This window comes from Beta vulgaris, chromosome 6 (genome assembly GCF_026745355.1).
Source record: "Beta vulgaris subsp. vulgaris cultivar EL10 chromosome 6, EL10.2, whole genome shotgun sequence".
NCBI lineage: Eukaryota > Viridiplantae > Streptophyta > Magnoliopsida > Caryophyllales > Amaranthaceae > Beta > Beta vulgaris.
The window spans coordinates 15,421,621-15,437,135 of record NC_079207.1 but is presented as its reverse complement, the minus strand read 5'-3'; the positions used below and the strand labels follow the sequence as shown (position 1 = coordinate 15,437,135).

Here is a 15,515-nt window from a genome sequence, read left to right as displayed (position 1 = left end):
AGGAAACAATATAATTAATGGATAAGTAATTTCCTTCCTATCTAACCTCCTAACTATAGCATCCTACTTATATTAAACTTCCCAAAATACAAAAAACATCGTACTTCATAATACTTCCATACTCACAAGACTTCTAATTAATATTTGATGTGTCTCTTAGATTGCAACCCAATAGAGGAACATGTATAATACGTCAATAACTAGTAACTGATTAACATTGAAAGTAGAATTTGGACCCCTAAATTTTCGAAACTTGTAGGGTCGCTTATGTTGCACATGTTAAGCCCAGTTTTCCACTAGCTTTACATTTTATTTCTCTAACTATATTATGGAGAAGCATGCAAATCGAGGATGCAACAATTGTTTAATGTTTATTCCTAGTGTTTCTAAATGGCTGAAAATAAAATGTTTATTCATGTATTGTATAATTGTACAATCATCATGCCAAGTCAAGTGACTCAAGTCCCCTTACCTGGGATTAATCTTTTGATTTTGTTGCAATGTAACTAGGGTACGGTTGGATGAATACCAATTTTTGATATCGAGTCGGGTCATTATCCGACCGGGTAGTTATTAGGTTGCGTAAATATTTGGATTTTCGAGTTTTAAAGTTTTGAGTTTCGATAGAAGGACTTTAGGTCTAGTTGGATGTAGTACGGATTGTATATTTATATCGAGTTATTTTATGAAATAATGTATACTCGTGACTGGTTTGACTCAAAAAGTATAATAAAGACTGACAAGAGTCCTGAAATTTGGCACAATTTTCGCACAAACAAAGCTCGGAAATCAAGCATAAGCACAAGGACACGACACAACCTAATATGTAGGTCATGTTGTGCTATCATGGTTAGGGATGAGTCTGGGTCGGGTCCAGCTGGACCCTATACCCAGACCCTAATTTTTTTTGCAGACCCAGACTCGGACCCTAAGGGTCTGAAAAAATTAGACCCTGACCCGGACCCTTAGGGTCTGGAGGGTCTAGAGGGTCTGGAGGGTCCAGGCCAAAATTCTTTATTTTTGCATAATTTTCAGCATTATCAATATCAATAATCATCTGAAATTCGCATGAGACAAACATAAGAATTCGCATGAAACAAACACAAACAAATAAATTGAAAAAAACGAAACAAACACAAACTTAAACTTATAAACTGAAAAAAAAAAACGAAACGAACACAATTCACAAACATATAAACTGAAAAAAAACGAAACAAAAACACAAACATACAAACTGAAAAAAAGAAACAAACACAACTTACACAAGAGTTCAGAATGGGTGTTTTGGTGTTTTACTTTAGGTTTTAGAAAATCAGTTTGTTTTTTTTTTTAAATAAAATGTATATAGTAAAAAAGTTTAGGGTCTAAGGGTCGGGTCTGTGTCCAAAATTTTAAGACCCGGACCCTAAAAAATTCACTTGGACCCAGACCCGGACCCTTAGGGTCTGAAAAAGTTGGAGACAGCCCCTTAAATTAGGGTCGAGTCCAACAGGGTCCGGGTAGGGTCCTGGACCCATGGCCATCCCTAATTATGGTTGACCAAATTAGACAACATATAGAGATATAGATCAAGGCCACATTTTGTGCCTTGTTAACTCAATGACGGTTAGTACTGTGCATTATCGAGCATCACGCTTGATCCCATCTGAATACTAAAATATCTAGAGTTGATCAAAGTGAGCCCGACTTGGCTCAAAAATATATATGTGGACAGGCTTGGACAGTTTTTTCTGGTGCTCGAACTGGGCCCAACCTAGTTTTTTTTGGTTTGGATAGCCTAAAAATGACTTTTTAGTTCAATTTCAACTTGCCCTGAATTTGGCACAAAAAACCAGGATTTGGGCAGGAAAAATGGCCCAACTCGCCTCAGCCCTACTACGGAGTAAAGTTTTTTACGGACGATCCGAACCCGAGCCGCCTCGCTATTGGATCACCTTTACAAAATCTGAAACTTCAAATATGCCATTAAAATCTGATTGAATAAAATCGAAATGCAGAGCATGATTCAATCCAAATATTCAAATCTGACATGATTTGGTGTTTTTGATAAATGAGCTCCTTAAAGTCGTCGAAAAGGAGGTGAGTTAGACGTCTCAGTGAGATGCCAAAATGACATCTCACACACAAAAAGACAATAAATTTTGATACCAAATAAGTCAAAATGGTCCCGAAATAAAGTTAGAGTACCAAAATGTAATCTCATACAAAATTGAAGGTTGGTTATCAAAATAGAATGATACCAAAATACTTTATTTTGATATCAATTTTTTTATATCTTTTTGTGTGAGATATCATTTTGATATCTCATTATGATACCTCAATATTTTTTCCTCAAAGTTAACACAAAATACAAATTTCCGTTTCAAGCCATCATAATCCATTACTTCAATCACAGGCTAACACAGCCCTATAGGCTATAGTGTGATGTACTGATTTTGCTGGGGAAGAACTTTCAACTAAACTGAAGTAAAACCTCCAAAGATCTTCTCACATGGGATCTAAAACTAAAACCCTAACAATGGCGAAACTCTCACTCTGCTACTTCACCATTTTCTCTCTCCTCCTTTCACTCTCTACCGCTTTCGATCCAGAAAAGCCGTCCGATCGACGCCTCCTCGTCATTTTGGACGATGCATCTCTCAATTCTTCTCACTCCATTTTCTTCAATTCTCTGAAATCTCGCGGTTATATCCTTGAATTCAAGCTTGCAGATGATCGCAAAATCGCTCTTCAACGTTATGGCCACTACTTGTACGATGGACTCATTCTCTTCTCACCTTCTGCTGAGAGTAAGCTAAGCTTTTTTTTTTTTTTTCAATTCTCTTGTTTTTTGTTTCATGTAAATTGTAATGATTTAAAATTCTTCTGCGGATGTAAGATTAAATTATGTTATTTGTGGTTGAAGGTATCGGAGATGGATCGTTGAAGTTGAAAGATGTATTGGACTTCGTTGACTCTGGTCATGATTTGATTCTTGCTGCGAATGTCAATGCATCTGATTTCATTCGTAATATTGCTTCAGAATGTGGTGTTGATTTTGAGGATGTAAGTGAATCAGCATTATAAATGATAAAAGAAGTAACATTTTGGTTCTTTTTTCGTGTTAATTCATCAATATTGGATATATTGAGGAACTTATTTGTGCCGCAAACTCAATTTATTCTTCTTTAAATTTTGATGCACTTTAGAAGTCTTTTGAGATGCATGCCGCATTTCATAGAGAATCTAAATTACAGTTTGATTTGGCGTTTATGCATTGAATATGTTGAGAAGTTGTTTAAAGTGCATAAATTAGTATTTATTTGAAAATCTTAATTAAGGTGCATATTATTAATATTATACTTTAAAAGTTTTAGTTTAGTTTAAAAGTTTTAGTTTAGCATATAATTTCGCAGTGATGCGAGCTTAGCTTGGCACCTGTACGTAGTTAAGAGATTGATGGGAATAAATATCTATGAACCTATCATGAAAAGGAGATTTGATTATATTTTTTATTTAAATAATTTTTCTTTGAATTATAATGGCATAGGATACATCAGCTGTGGTTATCGATCACACCAGCTATTCTGTGACAGAAACTGATGGGGATCATTCATTGATTGCCAGTGACAGTTTTGTCAAATCTGATGTGATTTTAGGAAGAGAGAAGATTGAGGTCAGTTTCCGCCAAAAGTTCCCTTGTCTTTTTGATAAGCATATGCATGCACCACCGGTTATCTCATATTTGCATTGCTTATTTGAATGTTATTGGGCTCTATTCATTAGGCTCCTGTGCTGTTTAGAGGAATTGCACACTCAATAAATGCTGCCAGTAGCCTGGTAAGTTATTCGATCTGCTTGGTATGGTTCATTATATCAAACTCAGAGCTGAGGTGTATGATATTTCATTATGTTTGTTACAAGTTTTACTCTTCAATCAGGCATTCAAGGTTCTTTCAGCTTCACCAGCAGCATATTCTGCTGACCCGAATTCCATGGTGTCAAAGCCTCCAGTCTTGATCGGGACTTCCATCTCTCTAGTTTCCGTTGTCCAGGTTCTGTTTTGCATCCTTCTCTCATTGTGGCTCTAAATGTTTGTATTGCACCTAAAAAGTAATACGCAAAATAATGCATTCGTTTCGCTTGTGGTTGTGTATATTTTGTGAGTTGGCTCTTGTAAATCACACTTCGTTAGCCTGCCTTCTTCTTTGTTCCGGATATAATATAGGTGACTCAACTCTAAGCCCTTTTATCAGTATCACGGACCAAATAGTACTGAAGCGAGGGGATTCCAGTTTGAATGGCTATCCCTTCTAGATATTGATCTACTAACCAGCCTTTTGATTAGTCTCTATCAATTGGTTGGGGTAAGGCTGCATTCATGTTGACCTATTTAAGCCAGTGTATGGTAGTATCCGTGCTACGCATTGTTGTACTAGATGGGATTAATGGAGTAAAGATTTATATTATGTGCACTTAATTGTGCCAATCTCTCTGTACCTTATAATATTATGGGAACTTAATTGATTCCAATCTCTCTGTACCTCTTAATATTATATGCACTGAATTGCTCCAGTCTCTCTGTACCTTTCTGTATTATGCAGGCTACATGGTATGCAAATTGTTTTCTATTTTTAGGAACTATAATAGTCAATGTCTGCATCACTTCTTCTTGAATATGTAACTCAAATGCTTTTTGGAAGTTGTTCCATAGCAGTTGAACTTGTATACATTTAGTTGCCTATATCCAATTTGGAATTGTATATCCTAATGTAAGTGTTTAACATTATATTGAGCAGTCCTGAACAAATTGCATATGTATGGGTCAATTAATGTAAAAGCTGGGTAAGCATGGCATTACCCCCCCCCCCTTCTCCCAGAGGTCTTCGCAATCGATTATTAAGAAGCTCAATTATCAAAGTGGTTGGAATATAATGGAATTGATACTAAATACTAACACTTCCAATACTTTTTTTTTGGGGGGGGGGGGAGTTGGGAATAAAGAACCTATGTGGTGAAGAGAGATAAAGAAAGAGCTTATGTGATATCAAAGGAGAATAGAGAGGGCCTACAAGCTACTTGCTAGGTCAACATTTCATTCGCGATGGGTGAATCTCTTCAAAGGAGGTATACTAATAAGTAATAACATGCTTTTTTTAGGATATTGTGGTGCATGATGTTTGCGGATGATGGTTCTAGGGATGATATTAATCCTACATTGGATCGATGGAGGCAAACGTTAGAATCTCGAAGGTTTAGTTAAAGTCCGAGCAAAATAGTGTATATGTTTTGTGATTTTAGTAATGAGAGGGAGAAAATTGAGGATTTGGTAACATAAGATAGAAGGGAGTTACCCTTTATTGGGCTGAGTACCTTGTGTCGATATTACACAAATTTGAGGAATATGGCCAAAGACGTGTGTATAGCCACCCCCAAAGACACGATTATTTTATTATTTGATTTTTTTTAATATATATGTATATATATATATATATATATATATATATATATATATATATATATATATATATATATATATATATGTATATATGTATATATATGTATATATATATATATGTATATATGTATATATATATGTATATATGTATATATGTATATATGTATATATGTATATATGTATATATGTATATAATGTATATATGTATATATGTATATATGTATATATATATATATATGTATATATGTATGTATATATATATATATGTATGTATATATATACTCGGACTCGCAGTTTTTGCCATATACTCGGGTCGGTACGACACGACACCGACTTGGGTATGAAATACAAGTTGCACTCAGACACGGTGAACCCTAGAATTTGAACGCGAAGAGGAGAAGAGAAGAAGAGGAGAGGAGAACTTTCCTTGGCCGCCGACCGGAGCTTCCAACTCGCCGCCTTTGACTTCTGTGTCTTCTCGCTCTTCTATCTTCTATCTTCTCTTCTTCTCTTCTTCTCTTAGTCTTTTTTCTTTTTTTCCTTTTTGTTCTTAGACTATGTGAGTGACCTTTCTTTTCTTTTTTGTTTTCCCTTACCTCTCTTGTTCTTCTTTTATTTTTCTAAAGCACTGTTCTTCCTTAACCTATGACCTGTACCTTAATTTTACTTAAATTTATTAGTATATAAATAAACAATCCTAAAATTTAAAAATTAGTATTAAATTATACATTATAAAATATTAATTTTCCATATCCGTACCCGTTTCCAAATCTCGGACAGAGTCCCGGTGTCTTGGTTTTTTGGAAGTGCCGTACCAGATACCCGGATCCATACACATACCCATACCCGACACTCCTAACCGAGTATATATATATATATATATATATATATATATATATATATGTGTGTGTGTGTGTGTGTGTGTGTGTGTGTGTGTGTGTGTGTGTGTGTGTGTGTGTGTGTGTGTTAGGTAAAGATTCTGATGTGTTTATGGTACACCATGATTTATGTTATATGTACTTGTACCTTTGTTTATTTTAATCGAGAAGTTAGAGGAGAGAATATTTTATAGTTGGAGATGCAAGATCATTTTTCGGAATAAAGTGAGAGTTGTATTCAGGAAGTTACAAAAGGAAAATAGTGAAACTAGTATATGAGTGTGGTGGGACAAACAAGAAACAAGTTGATTTTCCTTTTAGGTAAACCCAAAAAGCGAGTAACAAGGTTGAATAAAAGATGCACGTGGGATAAGTTCAAGAATTGTCAATTAAGAGTTGTATTCAGGAAGTTATAATCCATACTACAAATTCCTTTCCACAAACCCAACTGATTAAAAATAAGTTGAACTTGGGCACCTTAATCTTTTACTCAAAGTCTCAAACTAGCTATTCTCCTCTAAAATGCAGAAATTCAGACCTTCCTAGATCCCGTACTACTTCATCTTACCCACAGAAGATATCAAGAACAAAAATTTCCTCTTTTTCAATTTTTTTTTTAAGCTTACCTTCACCTTTTTAGGCTTAAATTTTGGGGTTTTCTTCCACTCCTTGAAAATTTTCTTTAGTAATACTTAGCATACACATCAAGGGAAACTATGATGAGTTTGCATGTAAGATTTGGTAGAAAAATAGGTAAGAATTTGAAGTGAGAGGGGGGGTTATGGTGGCCGCACAACCTTAACTTCTTCCTTTTTTTAAATTCTCTTTCCTCCTTATTCTTTCTTTCTTAGTACTCTCTCTAGGTTGTGGGGGTAATTAGGGTTATATATGGGGTAATACATCGGGTAGCTAATTTTTTTTTTATCGTCTACTCTTTTTTTTTTTTTTTTTTTTTTTTTCTCTTGACCTCCCAAAAACTCTTAATTCTTAATTGACAATTCTTGAATTTGTTCCACTTGCATCATTTTATTCAACCTTGTTCCTCCTTTTTCTGGTTTACTCAAGAGGATATTATACTTGTCTCTTGTTTGTCCCACCAACCTCATATACTAGTTTTAATGTGTTCCTTTTATAATTACCTGACTAGACTCTCACTATATCCCCAAAAATGATCTTGCATCTGTAATTATAGTACTTTTCCCTCTAACTTCTCGATTAAAATAAACAAAGGTACAAGTACATATAACATTAGTCATGATGTACCATAATTAGATGAGAAACGTTACCTATTTTTACTACCTATGTAATAAAAATATACTTCCTCCGTTGTGAAATAAATGAAACGTTTCTATCAAAAAGCTCTCACATAAAAGAGAGAGGTGTTTCATTTATTTCAGAATAGAGGAAATATATAACTTTAAAAAAATTAAGAATAGTATAATCATATCTTTGGGGGTGGCTATTACGACGTGACTTATAGGATTTAATTAGGGTGGCTTAAGTGGAGTGTGGCAACTTTAATTTTGTGTGACAGTAGTTTATTTGTAAAAGGAAAATTTTATAGGACGTCTATTAGACCAATGTTATATATGGATTAGAGTATTGGGCTTTTTTAGGAAATATTTTTTTTGGAAGGTGGGGATAGCAAAGATGCGCATGTCCGAAAAATTTTCGGATGAGGGTTGAAGTTGCATACATTGAGGATAAGATACAATATGTTGGCATTAGTTTTGGGTGTTTGAGATGTCCTTTAGAGGATGCATTGATTAAGTTAGTGGAAGGTTTGGGATAAGATTTATATGAAGTTGAGGTAGGTCGATGATGATTTGAATAGAGTGCGTTAGAATGATATGGAGAAATCAGGTTTACTTAGCATGTTGCAGTTGATAGAATCAAACGGAGATACATATCGGACATCGATGTATAATCGTACATAAAATCTTAACTCATGTGGTTGACTCCATGTTAAATTTTTAAAGGGTTTAAGTTTTTGACATTGTTCTTGCTGGAGTATTTGACTTGGCTTGAGTCCAAATCCAACCCGAAATTTGTGCCTAGTCCAAAGTAGTGTAACATAAGTCGCTATATAATTCGCTTTTGTAGTTCGCGGTTCGTCCAAAATAGGCCAAAAATAGGCGAAAACCGACCACAATTCGATTTTTTCGATCGCAATTCGCGTGGAGAATAGGGAATCATGTTTCACCAATCTAAACTGAATTTGGACCTATAAGTATCCAAATCGATAAAATTGAATCGTTGAACTTGCTTACCTATTAGACTTAATGTACCTAATGTTAGTATTAAAACTATGAGCCTTGCGAACCCCATAGCTCGGTGCACAAAACACATCAACATAATATCCAGTGTAGAACAACCACAACAATATCTGATTTACATCAGCCCTATTTAGAACCGAAATTATTTAGGGTTGGCTGCAATGTCGCAATTGCAAGTTTATGCTAAATTAAACTAAAAAAAAAATTTAAATCCCAATTGCTTGGTTCATATCAATTTGACTTTACTTTTTGTCCAAATAACATACAGTTATACACGCGTCTAAAATTATGTAGAATATGTAAATTTCTAGGAAACATATATCTAGTTAAATCTTGCGTCTAAGAACGTGATCTTAAATTCGTAACATCTACCATAAACTCATTGAAAACAATGAAATCCACATAATAGCCGGATTGTATGTTTCTTATACTCCCTCCGTCATTTAAAATTAACTGTCCACTCAGGTTTGGACACGCATATTCGGAGTAGATTTTAGGGGAGTACAGGTTTATAAGGTGGATAGAGCAAAAGTAAGCATAAAAAATAATTGATTAAGAAAGAGAGTTACTGGAGGCTCCTACATTAAGACAGAGTGTGAAAATGAGGTAGTTAGTGGCGGGACTCACATCATATGGGTTGTGTAGGGGTGAATTTTCCATTAAAAGTAGTTGGACAATTATTTATGAACTGGCCAAAATTTTACATGTACACTTGTTTGAGGACAGGGGGAGATGACATTTAGTATTCCCCCTGATTAGTATTCCATTTTTCACTATTGCTACTAATTTAATATCGTAAACGTTAAATGGATCAGCTGGATTAAATGTATGAAATCGATTCCAGATTATCAAATGGCAATAGTCATAAACAAACTCACATAAATTATCCAATTTAATGGAAGTAAAGTCTACAATTTGTACTTGGCCAAAAACAATATTGCTGGATACTTCTAATAATTCTCAACAACCCGACTGTTCGACAATGAAAATTAAGAGTTGACATATTTTTAAAAAAATCCAACAATTGAATGTAGTGGAGAAGTGAGAACAGGAAGAACAGAAGAACTCCTCAAACTACGCTGGTAGACTCATCATAAACCTTAGTCTACGTATGCTCTTGCTACTATGTGTTTTCTGGTGTTTTATATTTTACTTGGCTGCTTCTTTATTGTCTTTTGCATTTGATTTCCCTCTTTCGGTTACATTTGGCTTTGTCGCTTTCCTTTTTCCTGTAAAACATGCTCTTCTATTTCTGTGCTGTCCTCAATTTTCATTTAAGTGCGACCGGGAAAATGATCTATGGGTTTCTTTTTTAAAATTCTTTGTGCTGTTACTTTACTACGGTCGTGCTGTGCTGCAGTTCTATGCTGATCTTCTTTTTCCTTGTTTTGTTTTTGTTGTTTTTTCTGGTGGGTTGTTTGATCAGGGGAGTTGATTCCCTGATTTTACCCATTTGTAAATTTATGAAAAAACCCGTGGCCACAAAATTCTTGTGCATGTATTTGTTGTGGGTTGCTTGTGTAATGGTGCTTTTATCTTTCACGCCTGACATTGTAAATTCCTATATTAAAAATAATTTAAACCAACAAAATTACGTTTAAGTATACAAGAGGGGGTACTAAAACATATACATTATGTACTTGTCGAATATTCGAGGCCCACAATGTTCTGTATATCTTCAGGTAATATTTATAAGCTCTTGAGTGACAAATGACAATTTATTCCTCAAAAGAAAAAAAAATTAGTGGTTGGACATGGCAAGAATTCTTTTGTTCTTTTTGCTGCTGTGGGCATAACTAATCCAGTGCATTTCGTTAATTAATTCATCCCTTGAGATGCACCTTTTTCAACAACTTTTAAAGTTAGCAAAATCTAAGTCTGAACACAAAACTTGCAGGCTAGAAACAATGCTCGAGTCCTGATTTCTGGCTCTTTAGATATGTTTAGTAACCGGTATGTGTTTTTTTCTGCAGCTCATGATCCTTCTTTTTTTATTTTCTGTTTTTGAGTGTAATTTTCCCTATTTGATAAAATTTATTACTGTGATACAGATTTTTCAGGTCTCGTGTCCAAAAAGCTGGGAGCTCAATTAAGTAAGTCCTGATGTATGTGTACATATTGCTTGCTGAACCCGTAGTTCTCCTCTCTTTTCCTCTTTTGTCAGACTACTTCCAATGAAGGCATCAATGATGAATTTGTTGAGAAATCTGAAAGAATGTACAATAATATTAGTCTACTTGTGCTTGCTGTATGATCACCTCTAACTATTTGTAGTCATGGGTAGTGGCTGAAGCATTGATGAAATAAACAGCAATGAAGAAAAAGAAAACTATAAAATTTTAGATTTGAAGGAACTTCAAGCCAAGCGTATGTGCATGAAATTAAGAAACGTGCGGTGTTTATATTGATAGATGAAGTACGGAATAGAGGAACTCTTCTTCATAGTCCACTCTGCTATAAATTTTGTTTTATCTGTTTCTGTCGAAAACAAGTACGATGATATGTGATGAGATGTGTAGGGGTGCTGGTGGTCGTGATGTCAAGCTTGTCGATAATAATCTGCACAATGTAGGTTAACCTGCACAACGAGCAAACTAACCTTGGTGCATTTTTCTAGGAAACCCTCTGATGTAAAAGTCAGGTAGATGAGCTTAAACAAGTATGGAGTACGAGAGATTTTGAGTGTTTAAATGATGTTGAAAGTATCTTTGCATGAGAGTTCCATGAAGGTTTTTATAGTGGAAGTATCTGGATCACTAGACATGGGCCTAAGTCATGATCTAATTGTCCTTCCTTCGGGCCTTCCGTCCAAAAGGAAGCTTTTGTAGGACACTAGAAAAGTTGCTTCATGGTGAGTTTTATAAGTTGCGGGCCTGAATGGACTAAATCATTTGCTCCATGGTCCAGGTCTAAGCCCCAACAATATCTTCTTCTCTCAATGAGTTTGCTTTTTTAAAGTTTAGCTATCACTTGTTAAATGTATCACTTGGAGATGTCTAGTTTGTTTATTTTTCTTCCGCAGAAAGAATCCAATAAAATGAGTGACATGGAGATAAAATGTTTGATTTTTTCCGCATCCCATTTTCTGTTATGTACAAGAAATCTTAGGTCATATATAATATACATTGTGGGATTATTGCTAAAATGGGTTACTATGAGATTGTTTGATTATCATCTTTTAATACTTTGTTACTATAAGTGGAAATGGAGAGAAAGGGAGGGAGAGGGAGGGATCCATTTTCCCTCCTCCTTCAATGAACACCATCCCTCCAAAATCGTAGAGATTTGGAGGGAAAATGAAGCTCCAACTCCGCCTCCCCTTCCTCCTGTTTCCCTTCCCTTCCCTTGCATATTGCTATCCAAACAAAGTGTTAGTGTGCATGGGGTTAGAAACGACCGAAAACTTTACTTTCTGCTTTAGTAGCTCTAAATGATCGATGGATGGTATATATTACTTTCCTATGTTGCTTGGACTTTTCATTTCACGTTAAGTACCCGTGTCGGATTCTCGACACTCGGACATGGATGAGACACTTGGACACTTCATTTTGGGCCAAAAAATTGAAAATGTTCCAAAAAATAGCGGAGTAGGACACTTGGATGTTGGACACATACCTGTGTCGTACATGGGTACGAGTCCGAGCAACAGTCATTTTTAGGAAAAGAAGTTTCAAGGAGTAAGGTGCTTTCTTTTCAGGATATGAAAATGTCCGGAACGCTGTCCTTATCCTTTATTGTTACTACTTGTAGATGCAATGATCCCCACTGTCATCTTGTTTGGCGCTGTTCTAAATGTGGCTTGAATTGGGGCACTTAGGTTGGGTTTGAGCCTTTATCTACATGGTCTTGTTTGCATAAGATAAGATTGCAAATTTTTTTTTTCTAGTTTGTCATATGCGTAATTTGCTTCAAATACAAATCTTATAATCTGCTAAGATATAGCTGTTATCATGTGTCAATGTATTAAAATCGAGTTCCATGCTACAGGTATGAAAAATCTGGTAATGAACAATTCTTGACGGAGTTAAGTAAATGGATGTTCCATGAGAGGGGTCATCTAAAGGTAGGCCTTGCTTTTCTCTGTCATGCTTCATGAATCGATCTTTTGCTTAAATATTATTGTCTTTATTTTGAGACAATATTGGCTCTTAATACAGGCTGTCAATGTCAGACATCATAAACTTGGGGAAACAAATGAACCTTCCATCTATCGCATCAACGATGAACTGGTAATGGCTTTACAAGTTATTTTTATCTGAACTGGCTGAGAGGGAACCAATGAGTTCTCACAACGTTGACATCATTTTAGGAATACTCTGTTGAGATGTATGAGTGGTCTGGTACTAGCTGGGAGCCCTATGTAGCAGATGACGTGCAATTGCAGTTCTACATGATGAGCCCCTATGTATTAAAGACCTTATCTAATGATAAGAAGGTAATCTCATGAATACTCATCTTTGTTAGATGTTATCTTTTGCTGGTCAAATTGAATTTTCATTAATTGGCTCTTTTTTCCCACCGGTCAGCAGGGCTTATTTCATACATCATTCAAAGTTCCTGATGTTTATGGGGTTTTCCAGTTCAAGATTGAGTATCAGAGACTTGGTTATACAAGCTTGTCTCTTACAAAACAGGTATTCACCCTTTGATGATCTAATTGAGATTAAATTTCATATGCCTTCTCTTTTTGTGGGAAGGAGAAACATTTTGATTATTTACTGGTTACTGGTAGACTTGCTTGGTTTTGTCATTGTTATGATAGTGATATGGACGAATGCCCTCTGATGTATCTTTTTACACTAACCTTAACATTAGGTTATTTTAGTGGCTATATGACTTGTTTTCTTGTGAATATCGACTGGCCAGGTGTTTAGCTTTAACTGTGATAGTAAATAAGCTCAATCTATGAAGTGATGCTTTGCCAAATTTTCTTTGGTCTAGAGAAGGTTACGCAGGAATGGTTTTCTTCAATTATCATTTTATCAACCGTCAAAATTAATTGTTCAGCTATCCTCTGTCTGAGCATGGTCAGTCATTCGTGATTTCTAGTGCTGATTCAATCGAAAGTGACAAATATTTTGAACTGCAGATTCCAGTGCGGCCATACAAGCACAATGAATATGAAAGATTTATACCGGTGGCTTTTCCATACTACGGAGCTTCATTTTCAACGGTACCCTCAGAGCTCCTTTGCGTGGTCTATATATTGTCTAACTTTTTAAGTAGATGCCAATTTTTTATTTGAAATTGATTGCACAACTATTAATGTTGCAGATGGCTGGCTTCTTTGTCTTCAGTATTCTTTTCCTGTACCATAAGTAGAGCTCTTTCTCCGGGCTATATCATTAGGGCTATTATCTTAACATGAATACAGTCTGCGCTGCGGCCTGCGAGGATCAGTTCATGGTTCTATGACCTTCATTATCTGATGCATTGCACGACGTTCATAGTTAACATGATACATTTTGGCTATATAAGAAGCGATCAGTGGCCTATATGCATTAAAGATCAGAAAACCAGATTATGTTAGCAAAGGTACTTTATGTTCTTTTCTTTTTTCTTTTTTGGGATAGAATTAGACAGAGTATTTAGCTAATCAAAGTAACTTTATAGATACCCGGTGAAATAGACTGATGTTTGTGGAAACTCTTCCCCTCTTATTTTTTCTGTGTCCTGTTTTTTTGGGGTGACAATATTTCAACAAATGCATACTAATTATTCTGAGATTTTCGCTACACAACTAAAACGTGTAACTCTTGGAAGTTAAAGTTGACTTGTCGAATTTGTACCAGAAACTATCGAATGTGTTACTCATGCAAGTCAAAGAAGAGTTTGTGGAATTGGTATTATAAGTCATGACGACATAAATGCTTGGGTCCTATGATGCTTAAGTGTAAGTGTTCATATGGTATGTTCGGATGTTCCTAATGAGATTGCACCATTTCTTTAGGAACTTTTATCCAATGATTTCACATCCTAATTGTTTGACATCTCGTGATTACTTATAATGATAAGATAATATTGTTCAAGGGGAACAAATCGATTGGACAAGAAACAAAACTTTTCAGATTTCAGCGAGAATAAAGAAAATTATTAATTTAAGAACATTTGAACTGGTAGAACATTGGCTAGTTCAATTTTTTTTTTTTTTAATTTCTTACCTATTCCCTTCCTACGATTCATTTATTTTCTCTTGTTTGGATATGACACGAGAGAAGGGAAAGGGAAAGAATTAAAGGAGCTCACTCTTTCTCTCCATCACCTCTCTCTCTATTCCCTGTTTCATTCCCCCATATCCTCCCCTTCAGTTAATACTTTACTAAATACACTTCCTCCGTTAATAAACCACATTTCCCCACTAAAGGTTGGAAGGAAAATGGAAGCTTACTCTTTCCTTCGCCTCTCTTCTCCTTTAAAATGTTTTACTTTCTCCGTTTTTTTACAGGTTACACTTTGATATTTTACACTATTTACAAATTTTACTTGACTATTGTTTATGATTTATATGTGAATAAAAATATAGTTATGTGGAATCTTGTTAGATTCGTCTTAATATGTATTTTTTATAATATGTACTTTTTATAGGTTTTACAAATACAAAATCAGAGATATATGTTATCAAAATTTTGCATTGACATGTGTGAGGAGTGAAAGTGTAACATGTAAAAACACGGAGGAAGTATAATATTTTATTTTAGTATTTATTTGGGAAAAATGCTTGGAGAAGTTGGGGGAAGTGATGGTGCTCAAAGATGTCATTGATGTGATAAATGTGTCATTATGTTTAATTTAAAAGGTTATCACATTCAAGATTTTTGTCAAGTAAAGGTAGCTACCATCCACAAGGATTTGTGATTTCAGAAATTAAATTGATAGAATTTATGCCTTTTATCCTATGAAGGAAGATTTTCATCCTCAACTAGT

At 35.0% G+C, this 15,515-nt stretch overlaps 1 protein-coding gene across 2 annotated transcripts; it reads left to right on the top strand.

Moving 5' to 3' along the window:
- Positions 1–2,395: 2,395 nt before the first annotated feature.
- On the top strand, positions 2,396–14,315 carry LOC104895956 (dolichyl-diphosphooligosaccharide--protein glycosyltransferase 48 kDa subunit). 2 transcript variants are annotated; one of them, XM_010682604.4, is made up of 13 exons: positions 2,396–2,789; positions 2,906–3,045; positions 3,530–3,655; positions 3,766–3,819; positions 3,921–4,034; positions 10,489–10,544; positions 10,643–10,684; positions 12,579–12,654; positions 12,749–12,820; positions 12,901–13,026; positions 13,118–13,225; positions 13,681–13,764; positions 13,866–14,315. In XM_010682604.4, exons 1-13 carry the CDS (start codon positions 2,492–2,494, stop codon positions 13,911–13,913), a joined length of 1,344 nt encoding a protein of 447 aa, XP_010680906.2. In that variant the 5' UTR covers positions 2,396–2,491; the 3' UTR covers positions 13,914–14,315. The 2 variants fall into 2 exon arrangements, with proteins under 2 accessions (XP_010680906.2, XP_010680907.2); XM_010682605.4 differs by having other exon boundaries at positions 2,399–2,789; positions 13,121–13,225.
- The last annotated feature ends 1,200 nt before the right edge of the window (positions 14,316–15,515 follow it).